This window comes from Neolamprologus multifasciatus, chromosome 18, assembly GCF_963576455.1.
Source record: "Neolamprologus multifasciatus chromosome 18, fNeoMul1.2, whole genome shotgun sequence".
Taxonomy (NCBI): Eukaryota; Metazoa; Chordata; class Actinopteri; order Cichliformes; family Cichlidae; genus Neolamprologus; species Neolamprologus multifasciatus.
This window is the reverse complement of record NC_140456.1, coordinates 18535249-18558624: the sequence shown is the minus strand read 5'-3', so window position 1 is coordinate 18558624 and position 23376 is coordinate 18535249. Positions and strand designations below refer to the sequence as shown.

Below are 23376 nucleotides of genomic sequence, written 5' to 3'. Positions count from 1 at the left end.
CTCACAGTACAATATGAGAGGGTAGACTCTTATATAATCCCTAACCTACCCTTGCTGCCGGTGTGCTTTTTGTTATTATCTTTCCACATTTCCACTCAGTCCCTGTTTCTTCAAACTCACAAATGCATTGTCATGTTTGACCAATTTTGAAACATTTCTCACATGATAGCGCACTCATCTTCTTTTAACAATGCTAAATGGACTGTGTGAAAATGTGTACTTACATTACTCTGCTACTCAGTGTTGCATCTCCAATGCGGCTAACTCTGAGAGATGACGGTGGCTCCAAAATAACAGTTATTCATACTAAATTCTTTCAGTCACTTCTACTGTTCTTTAATGTTGCTCATTTTTCCTGGATCACAGTTGAGAAGCTGGCAAGATAGTATGCAAATGAGCCTTATAATTTTTTTTTATTGAATCCTCAACAAAAATTGTAAGACTTCTTCTTTTAGAATCAAACCTCAGACGTTGAGGTTTCAAGGAAGATGACACACACACACACACACACACACAGAGAGAGAGAGAGAGAGAGAGAGAGAGAGAGTCCATGATTAGGAAAAACAATATAAGAAGCATTTTGACAGCAAAGGACGGAAGTAAACAAGCGAAATAAGAAAAAAAAGTTGTTTTATGGCTTAAAGGAAATGTTCTTTTGCTCACTGACGTTGCGTTTGGGGTGAGGTAATTGTCTGGACAGTTAGCTGGTGTCAAACCCTCAGCATGCTACTGTGTGTGCATGCATCATCCCATAGCGAATTAAATTAGTCTAACAGCATAGCCTAAATGGGCTTCCTGCGAGCTGCGCGCACACCCACGTGCTTTTCACCTTGTGTGAGCCGTGGCGAGGGGAATGTGCGTCTGTGACTCAGATATGAGACTTTTATGAACTTATTTCAGCGAAGAAAATACGAGGGACGGCTATTAAGTGCTTTCGGTGTTGATTCACATCCTGAATATATTTTAAAGTAGGGGAAAGTCAGTAAGGCACAGATAATGCATTCAGAGGTGAGACATCTCAATTTACTGTAAAAAGACAGAAACTACCTTTCCATAAACACCGGATAGGATGCTGTTGAAATATAAGCTCAGTTCCTTTTTGTTGTTCTTTTTCTTGCTGTCCCTCAATTATTTATTAAAGGCATATCGGCATATAAGTTTAAAGCCAAACTAAAGATTTGTGCCAGTAACGTCACAGACTTTGGTCACTTCTAAAATTGCAGTTTAATGGTTGTGTGGAGAAAAATTCTCATTTCACCGAAGTGCTTCATGCCAGACAAACGCTGACAGACGTGCGTAATTCATCAGGTGCCCGGGTCGTGTTGTGCGTCGCGCGCTCTCTCGTGGATATCCGTGGACATAATGCTCAGTTCCATCAGTAAACCGGAGCTTTCGGAACATGGGGTGTTGAACGCAGCGTCCGTTCGCCTGGCACCTGTTGCTTATTACATTTAGAGCTGGCCCGTTGGGGATTTAACGACCGCAGCATTCACCTCACATCAGGACCATGTCAGAGGAGCAAACTGATTCCAACTCCACTGGGTACTATTTTGGCAATGCCTCCACTAGAGTCCAGAGCAGCTTCGTCTTCTCGGGACCCATGATTGTCATTTTAATGGTGATGATGGTGACTTTGGTTGTTGTGATAGTTTTGGGCAACGCGCTCGTCATCTTGGCATTTAAAGTGGACAAGAGTTTGAGGAGACAGTGCAATTACTACTTCCTGAATCTAGCAATATCTGATTTTCTTGTAGGTAAGTCCAAGCGCAGTCTGCCTTGCAGAGCCTAGAATATCAGACAAGCTGGTTAAGTTGATATAAAATGCACATATTAACTTAACATGTTTTGATGTGATGCAATCTAATAGCATGTGATCCATGCGTGTATATTCGATGATATGTAAAGTTTTGAAATTCCCACAGTATTTTAGTGATAAGGACATGTTTCTTATGGCTTTCATTCTCCCGGCAATGGAGATGGCTGCTAATAGATACCTGTGCATTGATTGACTGGAGCTAGATTACAAGATTAAATAGCTGCTAATCAGTTAAATGAATGTGACTGACAATAAATAATCAGAGATCTTGATACATTTTTTATTTGGCAAGGGCGAATTTTGCCTCATTTATAAGCACTGCTCCTTCACATTTACAGTTTAATCCGCTTTATTAGAGAATGCAAGCAGTATAGAAACAGTCATGCAGAAATGTTGTAATAACATTTAAATATATATTTAAAGTGTTCTTTAATTATCCACCACCATAACTTCTCCTGTAAAGACATATTTTATGTTAGCAAGTGTATTGTGGTATATTGATAATCTGGTTACATGCTTTCCTCCCTAAAGAAATGAAAATATACTAAGTATTGTTATTTTTGCTTTGGTTTCTGCTCCCATTACATCATCACTATTTCTCTAGGAGCATTTTGCATCCCGGTGTACATCCCCTACATCCTCATAGGCAGGTGGACGCTGGGTCGAGGACTGTGTAAGCTGTGGCTGGTCATGGACTACCTGCTTTGTTCGGCGTCTGTCTTCAGCATTGTTCTCATCAGCTATGACCGCTTCCTGTCAGTCACCAGAGCAGTGAGTGGAATATGTCGTGGAATATGCCATGCTCACAGATGTCAAAAATAATTTAAGGGACTCTGACAGAACAAAATTAACTCCCATATTTGTAAAAAATAATATTATCGCCCTCTTTCTGCCATTCACCCATTTATCTATTTGAATGAGTCTTTTAAAGGGTAATATTAAATGTTTAAAATCTCACTTATTTGCAAATACACCAGTGTTTGTTCTTCCACTGTGTGGCTTAGTTTCCGATGAATCTCCCAGGTCATCGGTAGGGGCAATCGAAGCTCAGTCTCCCAAATGTGCCCATCTGCAGAGGTTAATCATTCCTGACCCGTTCAGGCCCAGCGCCACCCCTAATTATGGTTTTTCCACATGATGAAGACAGAAAAAAGTTGCGTTATGACTTTGGGACAAACTGGGCTTCAGAAAATATTCAGTATACAATAAATCACTGTCAAAAAATTTTTTTAATCTTAAAATCTGCTTTATTGCCACTCATTAATTAATTGATTTTTTCCCCCTCTAAAACATAGAAAGACAATGGTACATCACTGCTCCTGTATATACTCTGTCTCTTCCTGCTTTGGAACACAATTTCTGAGGAGAATTTTTTTGTAACTTCTGAAGATGTTAGACCCATTTAGCCTGTTGTCGGGGCTTGTCTGTGCATTACACAGCTGACTGTGTCCTACACATATGTGCGATAACTCAAAGGTGGGACAAGGCTTGGCATAGTGGACAAAGAGAGGGCTCTGTTTCCTTTCAGAAAGGAAACACTTAACATCAGAGCAATGAATACAAATAACACTGGAGAGGTAGAGCCTCTTCTTTAATTAGCAAGCTTTGATCATAGAGATCCTCCTCCGTACCGTGGTCCTTCCAACCTGAAGAGATCAATCGTAGCAGAAACAGGCCACCGGCAGCCAAGCAACATTTTCCTAAAAGCATTTTTCTCTGAACATGGAAAGACAAAGGGTCAGCAGCAGTCACAGACAAAGTTTGTCTTTGAAATGAAAAGATGTAGACAAATACTGACTGTTAAATAGATCAAATGTCAACACATTTCTAAAATGCTAATAGCACAATGTCGGAGAGAAAACATCGTATGAGCTAGTTTGGAATATAAGAGGGAGTTTGCCTACTAAGATCTTAGAAAGAATTCAACAAAGTTTTTTTTAAATAAAACTGATTTACGAGTGTAGAGTTAACATGCCTCATGTTAACACTATATGTCTTAACTGATTAACATGTATAGCTGAGGGGCCATGTTCATGTCATGCAAATTTATGCAAACAAAAGTGAAATCCTCTTTCATATTCTTTGCAGAAGGTCTTGAGTTAATCAGAAAGACAGAGGGTGACATACATGTGTGCTCAGAGATGCTGCGAGCTGGGCAAGAATGTGGGCAGAGACATAGGATGTGACACTAATTGAGACAAGTGGTGATAAGGGGTACTTCACGGACTTTTGTACTGCACATTGTTACATTGATGTTCTCATTATGTGTTTATTTGGTCTTTCCATCAGTATACTATGACGGTTGGTAAATATAGTGTTGTACAAAAGTGATGAGTCATCCCTCATTTTTTGGGGAAATAGATGTGGTAAATTATTTAAACATGTGCAAACATGCACACAAAAAAAGCATATCAGGCAAAAATAGAGTTTGTACAATTCTAACATGCATGAAAGTCAATATCTGGTAGGTTCACAGTCTGTTAGGCAGCTTTCTTGTCTTTTCTTTAAGCAGTCTTCAGGAATACTTTTCCAGGCTTCTTCAAGAACATCCAAAGCTCTTCTTTGGATGTTGGCAGCCTTTTGTTCTCTTCTTTGTCAAGATGATCCCACACTGCTTCAGTAATATTAAGGTCTGGGCTTCAGACTATGACTGATAGCGGTCCATTATGTGTTTTTCTATCCAGGTGTGCTTTTACTGCATTGGCAGTGTGTTTGGAATCACTGTCATGCTTAAAAAGGAAGTCAATGCTTTCCAGATGGTATTGCATTGTGGCTCAAAATCTCGCTGTACTTTTCTGAGTTCACAATTCAGCAGTTTTGACAAGATTCTCAACACCACTGGCTAAAACGCAGCATCAAACCATGGTAGAGCCTCCCCCCTTGTTTTACTAGACACTCACTTTTTTACCTCTCGCCTGGCATCCTCTGTATCTACTGATGGCAATTCAAACCAAATTTTTAAATTTGGATTTGTCACTCAGTAAGAACTATTGCCACTGAACTGAAGCCCAGTTTTTGTGTAATTTGGGATACATTATTTTTTCCCTGTTTCCATTCCTTAAGAAGAGCTTCTTGACAGCGACCGTTCGACCAACATGACCTTAAGACAATCTTCACCTGCTTTGTAATCCTGCACTTCTCTTTCTGTGTCCTCGTCTTGTCCAGCTTCCTTTTTTTCTATAACTCTTAAATGAAAACAAAAATGATCAGGTAAAAGACTGGGCTGAAAACGAATCAAAAAGCAGGCAGTGTCCAAAGAAAAACTTTGAAAGATCTTCACAAAGTCTGGAAAACTATTTCCAAGATCAACTTAAAAATGACAACAAACTCTGGCTCTTTGCAAATTAAAAATAAAAGTGTTGGTGTTGAAGGGTTTACAGACACAGTGACCTACCTAGTGTCACTTTGTTGAAGACTGGTCTCCATAATTACTGCCTATCTTTAGCTGAAGCAAGACCGTGAATAGTAAAAAAGTGTTTTTAAAAAAACTAAATAAATTTTTGGATACAACTTAGGGGAAAAAGGTATTCTTTTGCTGTACTCTCTCACATTATTGAGAAACACAAATACTACTTGGTACTTAAAAAACTATATTACTAAATATTATTAACATTGCAGTATATAAAACAGTTACATCAAACCCCACTCTGACTAGATATTCATAAACGCTGCACACTTATTCATGCATGACTAAAGCAGCTCAGTTTAGAAGGGCACTCAAAGGGCTCATCCTCTGCCAAGCCAGTGAAAATGATCTGGATCTGTACCAAAGTTCAATGTTTTCTTCCTACGGCCATTCTACACCTCTCCACCACATTGTAGTTTTGATAGTATTTAATCTAATCTTGACAAACCTTCAGACAGAATGACAGATAAAATCTGCTCTTGTTTTGGCGATTTAGTAATAAATTATGAAGAAAATAGAATAAAGATTTGGAGAACAATACTGTGGATGCTTAATCAGCATCCACACTAAATAGTGACGGACATTTCTTCTTCTTTTTAAACATAATCATTTTTCAGTCTAGTTTCACTTGTAATTTATTATCAAGAATATTGTGAATGTGAGAGTTAGGCTGTAATATGACCTTTTCATATTGTGTCCTTCTTCTAAAACTGCATTATACAGCCAGAAAGCCTCATCCTCCAGTATTGCTGCAGTAGCTAAACAACCATTTGCAAATATGTCTACAATAACTGACTAATTGAGTGTCTTTACCCTGGCAGGATTTCTAAAGTATATTTCCTGATTTATGTATGTATTTACTCTAGGTAAGCTACCGTGCCAGACAGAGCATGACTCATCAAGCCATAATCAACATGACTGCAGTCTGGGTGCTAGCCTTTGTCCTCTATGGCCCTGCTATCATATTCTGGGAGCTGGTGGTGGGCAGAAGCCGTGTGCCAAAGGATGAGTGCTTCGCAGAGTTCTATTACTCTTGGTACTTCCTGCTGAGTGCCTCTATGCTGGAGTTTTTTTCTCCTTTCATCTCCGTGGCTTTCTTCAACCTCAGCATTTACCTCAGTATACGCAGGAGGAGGCTGCACAGCAGGGAGGCTCAGCTTCACCTTCAAGCAAGTGAACCCGCCTCTGCCCAGGGGGAAGGTATCCCCCTGTCCCACAATTGGGGGTTTGGGATAAAACTGGCTGTAAGAGGCTCTATCAACTCCCAGACATCCTCTCCTGGTTTGGGTAAGCTAGATGCCTCAAACAGCAGGGCAGCCCATCCTAGCCGTCTATCCAGGGATAAGAAAATTGCTAAGTCTCTGGCCATCATAGTATGTGTGTTTGCCATCTGCTGGGCACCGTACACCCTACTGATGATCATCCGTGCTGCCTGCAGAGGGCGATGCATCCAGCATCACTGGTACGAGGTCACCTTCTGGCTCCTGTGGCTCAACTCTGCTATTAACCCATTCCTCTACCCGCTGTGCCACAGTAGCTTCCGCAGGGCCTTTAGCAAGATTCTCTGCCCAAAGCGGCACACTACTCCCCCATCATCTGTCCTACGCACTGGCCAGTGACAAACTGATGCCTGTGGATGGATGGTGATGAACAATGCGCCTGAACTGTTGATGGATGTGTTTATAAAACCAATCTGTGCACCATAGTTTGTTATATAGAAAGTAACTCACCGTTTTCAGTTGTGTTTTTCAGCATTTGGAAGTTCAAGATTTTTGCTGCAAAACATATCAGAATTTAGCAATCAGTTTCTTGTGTTCAACTGAACTGTGAACTGAAAAATATTAGCAGTGTTATGTCAGTTGTTGAATATGAGGAAGAAAAAAATCATTAGGAGGTGAAACACATATACACAAATATATTGCAAAAAACCCCAAACATTGCAATATAATCTGCAAGCTTATGTGTCAGTGAAATATTGTCAAGAAATTCATTTTATTGGCAAAACAGCACATTAATTGTCTTTTTTAATTAAGCCACAGGTAAGATAGATAGATTATTTTGTGTGAGAATAAATATATTTAAAGGGTTTCCTCCACTGTGGCCAGAGCTTAAATAAACAGATCACTATCACCCTCTACTGTCAGAAGGTTTACTGCTGCTGTAATGCCAGAAGCACAGTGAGAAAAATACAAGGTGCCATTAGGTTCAAGTGTGCAATTTTGAAAATGAGATCTGCTTTTAAAGCCTATATTTAAGGTAAAATGTTATATATTAGTGATGGATTATATTCCTCCCCACTCTTGAGGGCATTTGAAATTCATTTACAAATTTATTAGTACCAGATTCTGGTCAGCGTGTAGCATATTTATCACTACTAATAATCAAATGTTTATTATTCAGAAAGATTTTGGCTTCCTATAGGAAAGGGAAGCATACGTGTTTACAAACAATGCCCAAACCCCCATTTTACTGTGATTACCATGTGTATATATCCGTATGTGCCACTAGATGTCACCATTAACCTTTACAGTTTCCTTTGAGTGCAAAGCTTTATGAAGTGAAGTCGGCCAGTCAGTTTACTGTAAACTGCATATAGCAACTTTAAAATTTTAAAAACCTAATCAGTAGCAGTATGTTCTGTGCTCTGACTAATGTTAAATATAGTCACTGTGTGATGTAATGCTATTGATGCTATAAATGCTATATATTTGTGCAGCTGTAATAGTTACTATTAGTGACCGCTCGTATGTGATCTTCTCGGCTCATAGGAACCGCACTGTATTAAACATCAGCTTTTTTCCTTTTTTAAAGAATGAAAGCAAAAATAAAAACACGTGTCTTTAACTGGCTCATGATCTTTATGCAGGCGCGGAGTGAAATAAATAAAAGTTTCTCTCTGCGTTGTGTTGTAAATGACCGCCGTGTGCCCTGTAGTTGCTGTCTACTTGATGGCTAATTGGGTCAGCGCCAAATGCAGAGTGGAGTTTGTTTGATGTGCAGATGAAACGCTGAGAGTGCAATTCCATTTTTGTATTGTTCCCCAGTCTGATAACGTTTGATTTGATAGATTAAATGAGTCCTTTCCAGATGTAGACTTGTTAGACCTGTAATTACGCCATCATGTTAGATAGTGAGGTTACATTTGCAGGTGCCTGGGTCCCACAGGGGACTTACATTTCTCAAATTGTTGCTTTTGCCTGTGTGCACATCTGGGCCCCTGGTCAGGTGCTGGGAATAAGGGCACAGCTGCAGGGAAGTGGCCTCCGCCTACTCCCCCACAACCCCCACCCCAAACCAACCCACTCTCTCTCTGCCCGTGGCGTGTTTGGGGGGGATGGGGGGGCAGAAGCACACTTCTGACCAGAGGGATGCAGGCACGTTTCCCTCGGGAGGGCAGAACTGCATTTATCAGCAGAATGGCGAGGCTGGCTTTACTCTCTGTTTATTTGAATGCGACAGCAAGAACGTTTTTTACTGTGGAGCACATGCACTGTGTACAGTTATATTGAGAGGAGTACTGCTATTGATTTTGTTGATAGATTGAAATGTCATGGCTTGTGTGCCAAACCAATTGGGGATCATGCCAGCTTAAATTGGTCTAGGAGAGGTAGCGCCATGGGAAATACAGATGAGAGATAATAATTACGAACACATAGAAATGTGTGTTCATGTGGCTCTTAATCCCACCATGTCTGTGTTGTGTGTTAATGGTGGCTGTTTGTGACCCCAAGCAACGTGTTGTGACCTCAAATGGAGCACACCTGTACCCCTTAAGTTTATAGAGCCCCATTAGCAGAGATCAGTAGGTGATCAGAGGGGGGAGAGGGCCTTTTTAACTTCCCCATGAGGGTCTTTGAATAGTAAACTCTTAGAGCTCCTCCTGTAGCACTTTGTTGGAGTGATTTAATGCTGGAATCTCTTGTTTTCAAACTGGATAATACCAAAGAGACTGTAAAAAGTGGCAGATGTGGTATGAAGCAACGGTAATATGTGGCAAAAGCTACAGGCACTCTTTACAACGTAGAGCCAATATTCTACAGTTTTGTTATTTCCAGGGTAAAGCTGGAATGTAAAAGTAAACCTGCAGACAGCGTCACACCCTTTATCATGACAGGTCAAAAAATGCAACCACACTAGTGAATGCATCATGGTCCTCTTCCTCATTCTGTTCTGAGCTAACTAAATGTAATCAAAAATACACATATAAAAAGGCTAATTCTGCTTGATTTTTTTTCTTTTTTTTTTGCTTTCGTTTTCCCTCAGCTTTTTCCTGCAGTGTACTTCCTGACTAGAGATTAAATAATTCCATTGGAATCCTCTTAGGATGGGTTCCCAGCACTTGGCAATTAAACAATTACATTTAATCAGCATGGGGCGACGCTTCAAGTCACCCTCATTTCAGACGTTGATTAAAAGCAATTCTGCAGTGGTTATTGCTGTCGACTTTCGAAACTGCGGTTCACTTAGGTTTACTGCAACTGCGGGGTCAGGTTGGATAGCAATATGGCAGGTTCACTGGTGGTCTAGAGCTGTATCTGCCTCTGGTGCGTGAAACTGTAATGACAGAACTCATGGCAGACCTTATATTGTCCCATAAGTCGGAGCTAGTTAGATTACTTGGAGACATTTTGACCCTGCAGCTAAGAAGACTCACTGAACAATGGAAAGGAGAGGGGCATTAAGTTATGCATGTGGGAGTATAGATGTTTGAGTGTGTGCACGCTTCATTTTCTATTATGTGTCTATACGCGGCTGTTTCTTTTTGCATCTGCATTTAAGTCCATTTGGCTCGAATGAAATGCATCTCGACACGTGCAATTTCATCATGCTATGCAATAACACCTCCCCCTGTGATGGCAAACAAGCTGCGAGAGGGCAGAGGAGGTCGTTGCGAGAGCTGTATTTTGACATTAGGCTTGAGTGAAAGCGTGCTACGTGGCACGGTGCTGGAGCCGACTATCGTCTTTGCTGTGCAACACAGATGAGTAGTGATGGATACCCGCCCCCCTCATGTGAAACCCAGGTGCCCCTGTTTCATAAGGCGCCCCACTGGCTCTCCAGCCCTCTTAATTAGCGGCTTCCATCAGCTGGCACCCAGGCCTTCAAGCACCAGTCGCTGGCCTCTGCTGCTGAAGGAATCTAGTTCACTCCAGATCTTTAGCTTGTCTAACAGATGAATGCATGGGCGGTCTAAATAAGAGGCATCAAGGTTTTTTTTTTTTTTCGTAAACCTGTAAATCATCAGTGAATGTTCCTGGTATCTAGATCAAATGCTGCTGGAAGGAGCAAAAATACTGTTGAATGCATTACTCGCTGTGCTTTTTTTTGTTGTTGTTGTTGTTAAATATGGGTAAGTGTGTGAATAGGCCATGAGCTGCAAATATATTTTAACAAGACATTGATGATTTTTTTAATATGATGAAGTCAAATATAGATAAAAGTTTCACCAGGATGCCGAATGCAGCTTTTTTTTTTTCTTTCTGTGCAGTATCATAGCAGCGCTGTAACAATAGTCTCTTCTAATGACATTCCCCCAGTAACTTCTTGCCTGTATGAATCTCAGGGGGAAAGAGCTACAAAAAGCGATAATTACATGAAATATACATAGTGAATAAAGGGAGCATGTTTACATAACCAGGCCCATAAATATCTGACTGAGAAGACATTGTTCTCCAACTTCTTTTAAGCTGATCTCTCAGGGATGCCATTTTAATGACATGATGGTTTAAAGAGATGCTGCTCCATCTCGTTCCATATTTAATTAACTTTTGCTTTTCTGACGCAGAGGAAAAAAAACAGAATAAAGAACGCGTGATAGAGACAAACACGCACGATAGCGAGGAGACAATAACAAATAGCTCGGAGAACAGAGAAGGGAGGCACAGGGAACACGAGCGGAGACCTTGTCATGCTTTTGTGAGCTGTTTACAATACAAAAGATGCAAAGCAAGAGGAGGAGTGGTGGAAGACGAACAGCCAGGAAGACTGACTTGGGTGAGAGAGGGTGAGAATAAATGATGAAAAGACGGGAAGGGAATGAACGGGATGCTCCAATGTAAGGGGGGGGGGGGGGAGAGAATAGGGATAGAGACAAAATAAGAAGAAAGAGAAGAAGAAGAGGTAGAAAAAGTGTGGAACACTGGAGGATTGAAGCCATTATTCTTACAAACAAGCAAACGAGAGCAAAATGGGTAGAAAATATGAAGCAATGTGTTTAGCTAAAATTCAACAAAAATAAAGCAAAACAATAAATAAATATTGCTCTACATTCTCCTTCTGCACATTTACTTTATGCACACACACACACACACACACACACACACACACACACACACACACACACACACACACACACCAGTATTTGCGCCATGTTCATTAAATAAACCCAATCTGCAAATAGTCCTGCTCATTAAAAAAATGTTACAAACATGTTAAGAAGTGCAGATATTTGTGCTGACATTGCTGCATGCTATTCCATAAAAGTGGACCATTCGAACTGGTTGCAAAAAACAAACAAAGAAAAAAAAAAAACCCCAAACTGAATAATTTGACCAATGATGTGTTCTGGCACTTACATACAATGGACTCATCCCTCCTCTCTGTTAGGCAGTGTCTTTTCCATTTTTACTGTCAGCTGTATACAGTGTACCCTGCATTATTGATAGTTTCTTTCCCTTTCCCCTCCTTTTGTTCGACTCTTCTCTTGTCCTCATATCATCACACCAGCCACACTGGCTTTAGAGCCTGGAGAGTTGCAGTAAATCTGACCCCGCCTGGTCTATTTTTTATTGCTTGGCGTTTAATACATTTTTGAAAATCCTAGCCCATCTAGTGCCTTGTCTATTTCAGGTGTCTGTCTTGGTGAGGCAAAAGGAGATGACTGGAGGGGGATACTCACCTTCACTTCTCCCTGTACAGGAAGCAGGGGGATCATTAGAAGGGGCTACAGAGGAGGAAAGAGTGTGAGTGTATTTGTTTGTCCATACATGCATTTCCTGCGTGACAAACTTTGCGTCCCACTTTTTCTGCTGGGAGAGACTAAAGTCCCCTGTGACCCAGGACAGGAAAAATAGCTTGGAAATTTCAATTGTGGCCCTTAATTATGCCTGATGAAGCTCTTTTTCCATTCAAACATTGAAGAAAAGTCTTTAAAGTAACTTCACTCTGAGGAAGACAAGATATAATTTCTGTTGTTTATTTTCCTTTTCTCATTACTTTCGTGGCATTTCAAATAAATAGAAACAGGGTGTTCATAAGATTACACAGGAAATGCTCAAACAATAACAGAGGCCGTGGCGCTCTGTCCAAAAACACCCTGGCAGAGCTACACGCTGAGGTTGAGGCGTCCATTTTGCTGACACAGTTCTGAAGTGAAAAGATGGCTCTCTGGATGTGAAGTGCCGGTGTGAGAGATTGGGTTACCTCAGACACTCCCAGCGGATCTCCCGGCCAAATGGATCTGGATCTCACGCTTGGGCGCACATATTGAATGCCATAAGAGGTCTCTGAGGTCTCCTTCAGTGGGAGGAATGTGCAGCCTAACAATGTGGAGTTTTCACCAAACTAAATTTTGCACCAAAGAAGAGCAATAGCAAGGACACTGGAACACAAGGGACGAGCACTGAATGCATACTTAGATTTGTGTGGGTTTGTCCATACAGGGGGAGAAATGACACATTTTGAGCTTCCTGGAGTGCAGCACATTGCACAGCCTCAGTAAGCTCTCTTAATTCTTTAATATAGTCCTTACACAGGCTGACACTTTTACTCCAGAGGACTAAGGGTGTGTGGCTGTCGAATAGAACAGGAAAACAAAACAAAAATCAAAATCAAAAACAACAGCGCCAAAAAAAGAAATCCCATTTCACACATCCCGGACAAGAACAATGCCATTTCAGCGACTCCCAAACATCTGGCCCGATTGCCCAGTTCCACTAAGGACCGGCCAGGCTCTGAGCAGCATTGAGTGCCACTTGCATTGAGGTTATGTTCGGTACGACGACACCGCAGAGGATCAGCCAGGCTAAGTTATCTCTGAACAAGTCATCCATTCTGCTGCTTTCTGATGGAAGAATACTTGGGGGCTGTGTAATTATATTGCTTTAAATGAACCCATGAGAACCCCCCTGCCAAAGCGCCCACAAAGTCTCACACACTTGGGCGAGTGTCAAAAACACAACGTGTGTAGCTGCGCGCGTGTGTGTACGTTTTGCTGCTTAGGCTGGCGTTAAAAGGGAGGCCGCAGTGGTTCTGATACGCCTCACAAGTGAATTTAATTAAATCATAAATATGAGCTGGAGGCCGCCACCCAATTTAATGTAATGGATGATGTGGGCCAGTCCATCTCTGGCAAAGCAAAGTTTTGGACCTGTTCAAATGCCCTTGAAGCTTATTAAAAGTGCCTGGCACAGGGAGATGCTAGCAAAGTTGTTTAATGGATGCCCAGCTTGCATTTGGTATGACAGTTAATGCCGGGATGTACCACTTTCGATTAGGATGAGGGGTTGCATCTTCATTGTGAAAGTCAATCATTGTGTGAGGCCCTGTCCACAATCCCCAATATGTTAATGTTGTAAAACCTAATGTGCATTTCATGTTGTGCATGTTTAGGAAAAGCTAAATTATACAGATGTTTGATAAAATTCTCAGATCTTGTGATTGTGATCATGGCACAAATGAGCTTAAATCCCAATCCAAGGGATCGCACCCTTGCTTTTTTATATATTCTGGTCTTAATGGATCAAAATAGCATATAAGCGTGTGTTTTTCCTCCTATTGTTCTTATAACACAGTTAAGTATGCAGTGTTTTTAGATACAGTACAACTCGAAAGCCGTATCCACTGTTTATTTCAAATGAACCATCACTTTTCAGTCTTGTTACTCACCACAGTTAAAGTGCTTCGAGCTGCAGCGCTGAGCCTTTTCAAAACAAAACGGAAAGCTTCAACAAATGTTATGCTGCTCGCGTGTCACCGCTGATGAATCATCTACTGAGACAGACAGATGTTGTTGCGCGGGTTTTGTCCCATTCGGCAAAGGCAGAAGAATCTTTTCCTCTGTCCCCCGGAGTGCTGGAGGCTCCCTAAATAGACCCAGCGCAAGGGTGTGTAGAATGGGACCGCACAGGGTGATGGGTAATGGAGTCATTAATAACACAGACCTCCCTTAAGATGCTCAGATGTTCGTTAGTGTGAGCCACGAGGGAGGGAGAAAAAATAGGATGCAATTTGATACAATGAAAAAAAAAAGCGGTGTAAGCATCTGATGATGATCCTGTTTATGCTGTCATAGGTCTCGTTTGATGGGTTAATTGTGTTCTCGCTCACTCACACACACACACACACACGCACAGACCAACACATTAACATACAGACTGTTAAGATGGAGGGACATGGAGTCCATTTCCTCATACAGTTTTTAATATTTCCATCACATGTGCAACACAAAAAAATGAGGTCTGCCAAATACAGAACTCCATATTTGTACAATACATTTTAATAACATCAGAGATAACTGTCTTTTTGCCGCAGGAGATGGTGATTTCCTGTAAACTGCGTACGAACGATTCTCGATCAAAATGTCAAAACATTAAAGTTTCATACAAAAGTGCATCTCAGGTTCAATGAATGCAAAACATTTACATAACAGAATGGATTAAAGTCATGTATGATGCCACAGTGGCTTCCAGCTTGAGCAGAGAGCAATGGGACACTGCAAAAAAAAAAAAAAAAAAAAAAAAAAAACTTAAAGAAAAAAACAAAATAAAAACACAACAACAAGAAAAAGTACTTGGGCACTCTCCAGGAGAGCCAGGGATGGAGTTTTGCAACCACGGTAAATCCCCGAAACAGACCGAAATTGTGTTCAGCGTTCATGATCCCAAATTCAACTGGATTTACTTCCCCCATTGTGAAAAAAAAGAGAACAAGTAGAGATAACAAAACACAAACAAAAAAAAAAATATTCCAGTAATCTCCAGGCTTGAACGAGCAGTAAACATTAATAACAGAAATGTACAGGTTGAATCAGTGGGCTGGAGATTTCCCCACGCTCTGAGAGCCACATGGGAGTTTCACGCCTCTGTTCATGAGCCAACAGAAGGAGCTAGCCTTTTCCAAATCTGTGTCACTGCGTTTGCATATATCAGCATCTTGTCCTCTGTTCTGTTTTTTTCTGTTCTCTGGGATGATTTTTTAATTTTTTTTTTTTTCCTTTTCACCTCTCATCTGAACTCCAGCGCAGGCAGTGGAGATTAGTCGCACCACAGTTCACAGCTGGTCCTCTGGCAGCCATATTAGGACGAACACACAGACAAGGTTTCAGCCTACGCTGGTGAATCGAGCTTTTTTTTTTCACCCAATAATGATTGACCATGTCAGGATACAGAGTGACGTACTGCGCAGTAGGAGTGGCACTGATGAAAAGAGTCTTCCTGACAACACTCACCAGTTCCTACAGTTTCCTATGCTCTCAGTGGCACCCTGTTTCTCCTTCAGTCCCATCTGGTCTGACTGACAATGTAATGAATCTTTTTTTTTCTTTCCCTCCCTCCCTCTTCTCTGTCTCTCATTTTTTTTTTTTGGACAAACATTTTGAACTGTACATCGGCAAATACTGTATAAGATTGCAATATAGCTGTAGTTAAGCAACACATGAAGAAGTCTATGTACAAACAAGTTGGCTTTTTCTTTATTTCTGAAATAATGGTTAGTAAAGTAGGCCTACTGAGAGGTTTCTTTTTTGTTCTCCCCCCCTCCTTCTTTTATTTTCTTTGCTTTGCTTTTCTTTTTTCTTGCTCTGGCATCGTTTCTTGTGGTGTAACTGAAAATTTCAGTGCAAGACAGTCAGTGGGAAACTGCACTGACGGTAATTGGCGGTCGGGCATAATTCTGTGCGTCATGTGATCCTTGTTCTCGGCCACGGCGCTGAGCTTTGCCATGTTAGCTGCTGTGCTGAGTCAACGTGTGGTTCTGCAAGGACACAAAAAGAAAGAGGGAAAACATTATGATCGCATACACCGCAAAAACAGAAATTCAAAAAAAAAAAAAAAAATCCTTCCCCTTCATTAAAAAGACATAACAAAACCTCCTTGTATGGCTGTAGATGTTCTCAAAGCTTACAGTTCTGTTTAAATTCGATGATCCAGACATGAGCACTGCCGTGTGGTCGTCTCAGTGTTTGAATATCATCGTCATTCCCTTCTAATTAACTTGCAAGGAAGTCAAATCGGTCTGTGGATCAATAGTAGTCAGCTTTGGGCCCATACCACAGTTAAATCTAAGACACACAAGACCACTGACCGATAACACCCCACCCTGCCTGTCCAATCAAAAGCGAATCCATAACAACACACTGACAGACCCGATGGAATATCATCCTTGGAGTTCTGTCTGTCCGCTGACTACGTGCATTAAGCATGCTGTAAATGTACGCCAAAAAAAGGAATACTTCACACGCAGATAAGGCCTCAGAAGATTTGATCCTCCACACTTCTGTAAGTCTCTAACTGTGCACAATTCACTATGACAGGATAACAAGCTGACAATATCGCACTGTTGTGCTGTATCTTCCAAAATTATGCAAGCACACACACAGACCGTCGAGAGTGGTTGTAGTGGGGCAGCTGTGCCAGGTTCTTTAAAGGGAGTGTGGACCAGGGGGTGTGTAACTGGTGTCCCTGGTGGGCTGAATCCAGGTCATCTTTTGAAGTGACTGCTAATCCCTTTAATGCAAACTACATGCCCCACTTGCTGTGCTCTGTTTAAAACACAGCCTTGGACTCTCTAAACTGGCATGGACTAGACACACCTGTCACAGAGACATCACTACGCATGCATGCACAAATACACACATCTGCCGCACACTCGGTACACGCATGCATTTTACCCTACACATAGGCACGGAAATGAGTAATCAAAGTATGTGAAATTACACTACTTTTACTGCTTAACTAGCCTTTCAAATACAACCAAAAATGAGTAGCGCAACCTCAGTCTGAAGGTTTACCAAAGCAGTCACCTTCAGTGGTGCAGAATCCCTCGGGCAGCAGTAGGGAGCAACTATTAGCCCCCTTGCATTCATTCCTTCCCTCTTTACCCTTTCGGCTGCCTCCATATAAAGCATTTAAACGCCTCGACAGCTTTCCTTTCAGCTAGGACGATTACTTCCCGACAGGTGGGGTAATAAGCTGTTTGACGGGGAACAGGATTGTGACCCCTGTACGGGTTAGTGTAGCTCACCTGGGCCCTGCGCTCCCTTTTTTAAAGAGAGGCGGCTCCGGACAGCTCCTCTGCTTCCATCTTTCCTCTCTTGCTGAAATAAAGCTCCTTTAAGTGAGTCTGGGAGGAGACTCCCCATGGGATGCTCTCTCTCTCTCTCTCTTTCTCCTCACCTCACCTCCTCCCCCTCCTCACACTCCACCAACCCCCTACCCCCCGGTGAAGACATCCTTGGCGTTGCTGAGGAGGGACAGGAGCACGGCAACCTTATTAATGAATGCGGCCCATTACCCGTCAGCCTGGCTCCTCAGCGACTCCCAGAAGCCCCTGCAGTACGTGACTTCAAATGGCAGGATATTGACACGGGGAGAGCAAAGCGGCTAGAACTGAGTGTGTGTGTGTGTGTATGTGAAAAAGAGAGAAACACAGAGAGAAAATTTGTGCTCAACTGAGTGTGCATGCCTTTGTGTGAGTGTGCCAGTGCGTCTAGGTGTGTGTGTGTGTGTGTGTGTGTCTGTGGACCCCAAAGGAATGTAGCTCCTTGGATATAATGTAGGGCTCGTAACAGCTATTAGAGGGGAAAATAACCCCTCTGGGGAATGGCTCCCCCCTCTGCATGTCCCAGCTCTGTCTGACACACACTGCATTCTACCTTTTCCTTAAACATGCCAGGAGTTTTCTCACTGAGGGCTTTCTCAAGGACGGTGTTAAACGACTTCAGTGGCTGTGGCAGCCATGCAGACTAAAGGGAAATAGAGGAAAAGAGGGAGGGAGGAATAAAAAAAACATTAAAAGAAAATGAAACTGATACCTTTATCTCTGTGGATACTGAACTCTGCAGAGTAGCTATAAACTGTTCTGTGTACGAGTGCGGAAGGTGGTAAAAGGGAGGGAGAGTGAAAATTCACTTTCCCGTCTTCATCCTTGTCAAGTTTTTCGAGTGCCTCGGCGCAAGTGTTGGATAAGTAAAATACCCACGGTGCGCTTCAACAAATGTCACGTTACATAGAAAATCGCATTATTCACATCAAAATGACCAAAATGTCCACTGCCCTAGGAAGGAGGATGTCACTAATGGTGTCACACTAGAATCACTGCAATTTAGGATTAGATGCCCTCCATTAAGCCTTTTAGCTCTCATCTTAACTCCCTCCTTCAATGCCATCCTATTCCCCCTGAAACGCTGCCATTCCCCTTATCATCCATTTCCTTCCCTTATATCCAACCCTTAATCTCCTCCTCGATCCTTTCAACCACCTGCTGGCCACACAGGCCTGCTGCAGGGCCCAGTTACCAGCAGTGTTCAGGTAAACCATAGCAGTCAATTCTCCACTAAATTAAATTTTGCACTGATCAATAATGCGCACCCGCTTCTCCCTTATGAGCACTGGCTGCACTGGCTCGGAGCGAGCCTTTTCCTCCTCTCCCGTTCTCTCACCGACTCCCCGCCACCGTTAAACCACCACTTTCATCTTATTACATCACCCTTCTGCAACGCCCTCAGGGGTAGTGGAAGAGAAGGGAGAACACCCGGCAGGGGTCTTGTGTACCCATGCAAACAGGTGCAACATGTCTTAGGAATTTAACGCGGCTGCAAAGAAGAAGAGAGCGAGGGGAAAAAATGGGGAACGATTGGGGAAGAGCGGAGACCGGGAAAGAGCAAGCAGGCTAGGGAGCTGATTTATTAACTAATCATTCTTTATGTCGTTCCCCATTGCTCTGGTCTCCATCGATAGCACCCGGTCTCCAGTGAGGCAACAGAGGTGCATCTCTTACATCAGCTCTGCAGAGGAAGGCCAGTTGACTAGCAGACACGTCCTCCCTTTCATCTGATCTTGCCGTATTAAAGACAATCTTCAGATTGCCCAACATCACAGAGATAGGATGTAAAGCTTAATCACAAAGCTAACAATGTTTGATTAGCATAATGTTAATACCTGCTGAGCACATGTTAAGTACATTGTATCTGCTCTTCTACCTGGTGTTATCCGGCATGTAACATTAAACCCGGGCTTTATTGAGTGGTTAGAGAGCTGAGCGAACAATAATGACTTTATAAGCTATGGCCTATTTAAGGCTCCTTAAACAAATAAAGCATTGTGCAGCGTTGACTAGTGAATAGACTAGAATCTGTCGCATTATGCCACCCTCAAAAAACAAGTGTTGAAAATGTAACTGACCTGTAATTAAATGGCTTAACTGCTGCTATAAGCTACAATCTTAAGAAGTCACATTTACACTTGCAGCATAATTACTATATTAGTAATCCATACAAAGGTAGGAAGAAATGTAGCTAGAAAACAGTATGATAATGTTACTCACTTATGATTTTTAGTAAAGGAAGCTCTAACAAAAAGAAATAAAATAGAGTTAGAGTCTTGGAGTTAGAACATTTCTTTACATGATTGGAGATGCTGGTGTGACAGCAATCCATAAATCAAACTTACTTACAGAGGAGATTAAAGATCAGATTAAAGAAACTGTTTATTTCAAGAGTTCGGCACATCCATTTAACACCTGCAGCCCAAGTGCCTTATTTTATTTATCTATGATGAAATATTTAAAAAGCTAATCAAAACTATAAACGCCGCCCTCCCGAAGCTCCGAATGAAAGCCTCTGCTTTTACATCACATGCCTGGCATGCAGTAAGTCTGCATAGCCGCATCTGGAGCACGGGGACGGCGCACAAAACCACTGAGACCTACGCATACCCGTAGTCATCACTCAGGAATTTAATTAAGGCATAAGAGAGAATGTCACCAAACGATACTAAAACAAAGAACTTGCATTCGTTTCTGCAGCCTCCACATTGTAGAGTGACTTGAAGGAATTTAATCACTTGGTTATTTAGGCTCATTTATGTTTGCGTAACGAGCGAAAGATGTACAGCGGCCTTCGATCAGTAATGGCCGCTCTGTTTCTCGGGCGATTTTTGCGGTTGCAATTCATGCTTTGCTGCCACGTAAAATGTTTTCTCGCTGTTCAAAACTACTGTGGGGATAGACAGGAGCATTGCATTCCTTCTTGATCTTTAATGGTGTGCTGAACTCGGCCCAGTATTGACTCAGTCCTCCCTTTGCGCATTCTCTGCTGTTGACCAGTCCACTGAGGGAGTAATCCCTTCCTGCTTTGACCTGAGGCCAGGCTTACTGCTGGCTAGTTTAGCCAATGAAGAACACAATCAAATAAATAAATAATACAGCGGTTGGCATTCTCCACAGTCATCACTTATCAGGCCGTAGGGAGGGTTGACCCCAAACACTGTTATGCCACAACCGGCCTGGTCTCCTTGGTAACAGACTGCCTTGTTTGAAGTGAGGTGCCCGGGGAGTCATAGTCATACAGTAACAGCAAAACGCTAGGGTGGAGTTGACAACAGCAATGGATTTCAGCGTCTTCCACGTGAGTCATTTCCACACCGAACAGTTGTAAAAATATATAATAAATCCATAATGTTCAAAAAAAGCTTTGATTAGATGTCTAACTACCCCAACCAAATACTTCTGAGGTGTAACTGGAGATGACTGACCACCCTTTTTTGTGAGCTGGTGCTTTGTAGCTCCAAATGATACTCATTACCCTGTCTAAGTAGACAAGTGAATGGTACTAGAAACACACTATGCAGTGATCCCGCTGTTTGACTGAGGTAGCAAAACAACTGCACAACTGCTGTGTTATTATGGGGCCTCATTAAGTGAGGAGAGAGTGGGAGACGGGGAGAGGGGAGAGAGGAAAAGCAATAGAAAGAGGGCCAGCAAGAGGCAGAAAAAGAGAGAACGAAAAAAAAAAACACAAGAGAGCGATACAAACTGTATTCTGAGGTGATAGCAACACACAGATGCCTTTCCAGCCAAAATGAAGACTATGACTAAAGAACCCAATTAAGGGCTTTCTTAGGGGAGCCATCTTGGGAGGGGGATGGGTCTTCCTGGGACATGAGCCCTGGGCTACATCCTCTAATTAGACAGAGCGAGGGGGGAGGATCTCTGCCTGTCACTAGGAGGGAGATGGGGTCCATGGGGTTCCACATGTCAGTCCCAGAAACAAAACACAATTACTTTCACATTTAACCACTTCAGTCAGGGACAGACTTTGACTAGGGATACTACAGAGCGCCCCCCCCCCCCCCCCCACCTCTCCAGTGCCGCTGCAGTAGATATGCCACTTCACAAATGCAGCGATTTATTTGAGGACTATATTTTCTCTTGCACTTCCACGCTTTCACACGAAGGCGACAGTCGAGCTGCGCTCTCCTGTTTTCCTCGCCAAAATAGAGGAGCGGATCACAAAATAAACTTTTAATTGACCCACAATTGGTGCCATTCAGCCTGCTTTTCCAGAGCTGAAGAGTCAAATTACTTGGCTGTTATGATGTGCGAATATGAAATTCGAGGGGGGAATAATTGTTCTAATGCTGTTTATTTTGGCCTCTGTTGCATTTTGTTAACATCAACAGCATAACAGACACTTGAAAAATCAGATCACCACGGAGAGTAAATTAAACCTGTAGTGAGTTTCCTGGGAAGCGCTTGAAATGGTATTTTATCAAAGTTGCCGGAAAAAGTCAACTAAGAAAAGTAAAGGAGACATGTTTTTGAGGGAGAGATCCGGTGATGGATTCTAGCACAGTACACCAAGAGTCTCCTCTTTTGTTTGGATTTAACTTTCCCCAGTGGTGCAACAGAGGAAAAAGGAAAAAAAAAAAAAGAGTGGCTCAAAGGCTTCTGGGAGTTTTTGTCATGTCTCCCTCCAGACATTGTGTTTGCATGCACATATCAGACCCTAGGAGAGATGGAGACAAAGACAAATACATACAGCACGCACGCAGATGTATACACACAAACATACTCTTGCACCAAGAAAAAAGAATATCCTCCTAGGATCATTAGGTCTGTCATGCTGTCTAATTCTGATCCACCTACAAAACTAGAACACCAGTGATTCATCACGAGTCGTCTAAGAGTGTTTATGTCCCCGTTTACAGTGCAGAGCCGTGTGTGTACAGTGTAATTACAAATGCGCTAAAATATTAATGATGGCACCTCACAAAAGCCACCGTTACTTTCTTCCTAATTCCTTGTTCTTTTATTTTGTAGTGCAACTTTTTTTGAAATGGTGACAGGATGCGGAGCACCTGGGGTGATGAAGAAGAAAACAAGTTGTCATATGAAAGGAAATATATATAAATATATATGCAACTTCCAAAAGCGTGAAGAGCTGTCACACTTGGCAGATCAAGATATTCAGAGAAAATTTGGTGTTTGAGCACCACTTAGGGACAAACACATAAAGCTTTGCTTTTTTTCGTTGCCGCACGTTTGGGACTCGGGGCAGTTAGGGCATTTTTTCGGGGCATATTTTAAAATTCATGAGGTAAAAAAAAGAAAGAAAGAAAGAATAACTTCTGGGGAATTGGGTCTCTGTGCTTCAGACTGAAGAATGCTTCATGAAAAGGAAGGAGGGAAATAAAACCCAAAAATATTGTTTTTGCTTTTTTTTTTTAAAGATCCATCACTCAGAGAATCAACTCCAGACATTTGCTGCATTGTAATGCGCAAAGCATACACTGCGCTGATTTCTTTGGCAACAATTATTTCCATCTAATACAGCTACCCCCTTCTTCTCACTCGGTGTCCATCAGTCCCCTTTTTCTCCCTATTTTCTATCCTGGACACATGTTATGACATACATAGCTGTTTACAATGACCTGGTGACCGCAAAGCCTATAAATATGCTTAATTAAAACAGCAGAATTGGACACAGCTTGGCAATAATGGGTATCACACGGGGAGAGGAGAATCTCATTTGTGTGGGGAAGTAGAACATGATGCAGATGTGCTCTTGTCACTTTCAGCACTCATTAAGGCCAGGGAGCTTTGAATTGTCTTTGAAGGAATCCTTTTAAAAGACACTCCAATTAAGGTATGTGTCCTG

The 23376-nt window shown here is 42.1% G+C and overlaps 2 protein-coding genes across 4 annotated transcripts in view; one reads left to right on the top strand and one right to left on the bottom strand.

The window, feature by feature from the left end:
• Positions 1-536: 536 nt before the first annotated feature.
• On the top strand, positions 537-10858 carry LOC146497724 (histamine H3 receptor-like). Its single transcript, XM_085139694.1, has 3 exons — positions 537-1754; positions 2421-2587; positions 6089-10858. The coding sequence occupies exons 1-3, from the start codon at positions 1508-1510 to the stop codon at positions 6839-6841; spliced, it is 1167 nt and encodes a 388-aa protein (XP_084995820.1). The 5' UTR covers positions 537-1507; the 3' UTR covers positions 6842-10858.
• Positions 10859-14599: 3741 nt separating this feature from the next.
• The window catches only part of LOC146497723 (zinc finger protein 521-like), a 90583-nt gene continuing 81806 nt past the window's right edge, over positions 14600-23376 (bottom strand). For all 3 annotated transcript variants that reach the window (XM_085139682.1, XM_085139685.1, XM_085139683.1), the window contains one exon: positions 14600-16193. In XM_085139682.1, coding sequence (XP_084995808.1) covers positions 16164-16193 — 30 coding nt within the window. In that variant the 3' untranslated portion in view covers positions 14600-16163. The remainder of the gene's footprint in view (positions 16194-23376) is intronic.

Excerpts from the sequence above, each read along its gene's own strand:
- LOC146497724 (XM_085139694.1), top strand. The coding sequence starts at position 1,508 with ATGTCAGAGGAGCAAACTGATTCCAACTCCACTGGGTACTATTTTGGC. Across the intron at positions 1,755-2,420 it reads AATATCTGATTTTCTTGTAG|GAGCATTTTGCATCCCGGTG; the intron begins GTAAGTCCAAGC and ends CTATTTCTCTAG. Across the intron at positions 2,588-6,088 it reads TCCTGTCAGTCACCAGAGCA|GTAAGCTACCGTGCCAGACA; the intron begins GTGAGTGGAATA and ends TATTTACTCTAG.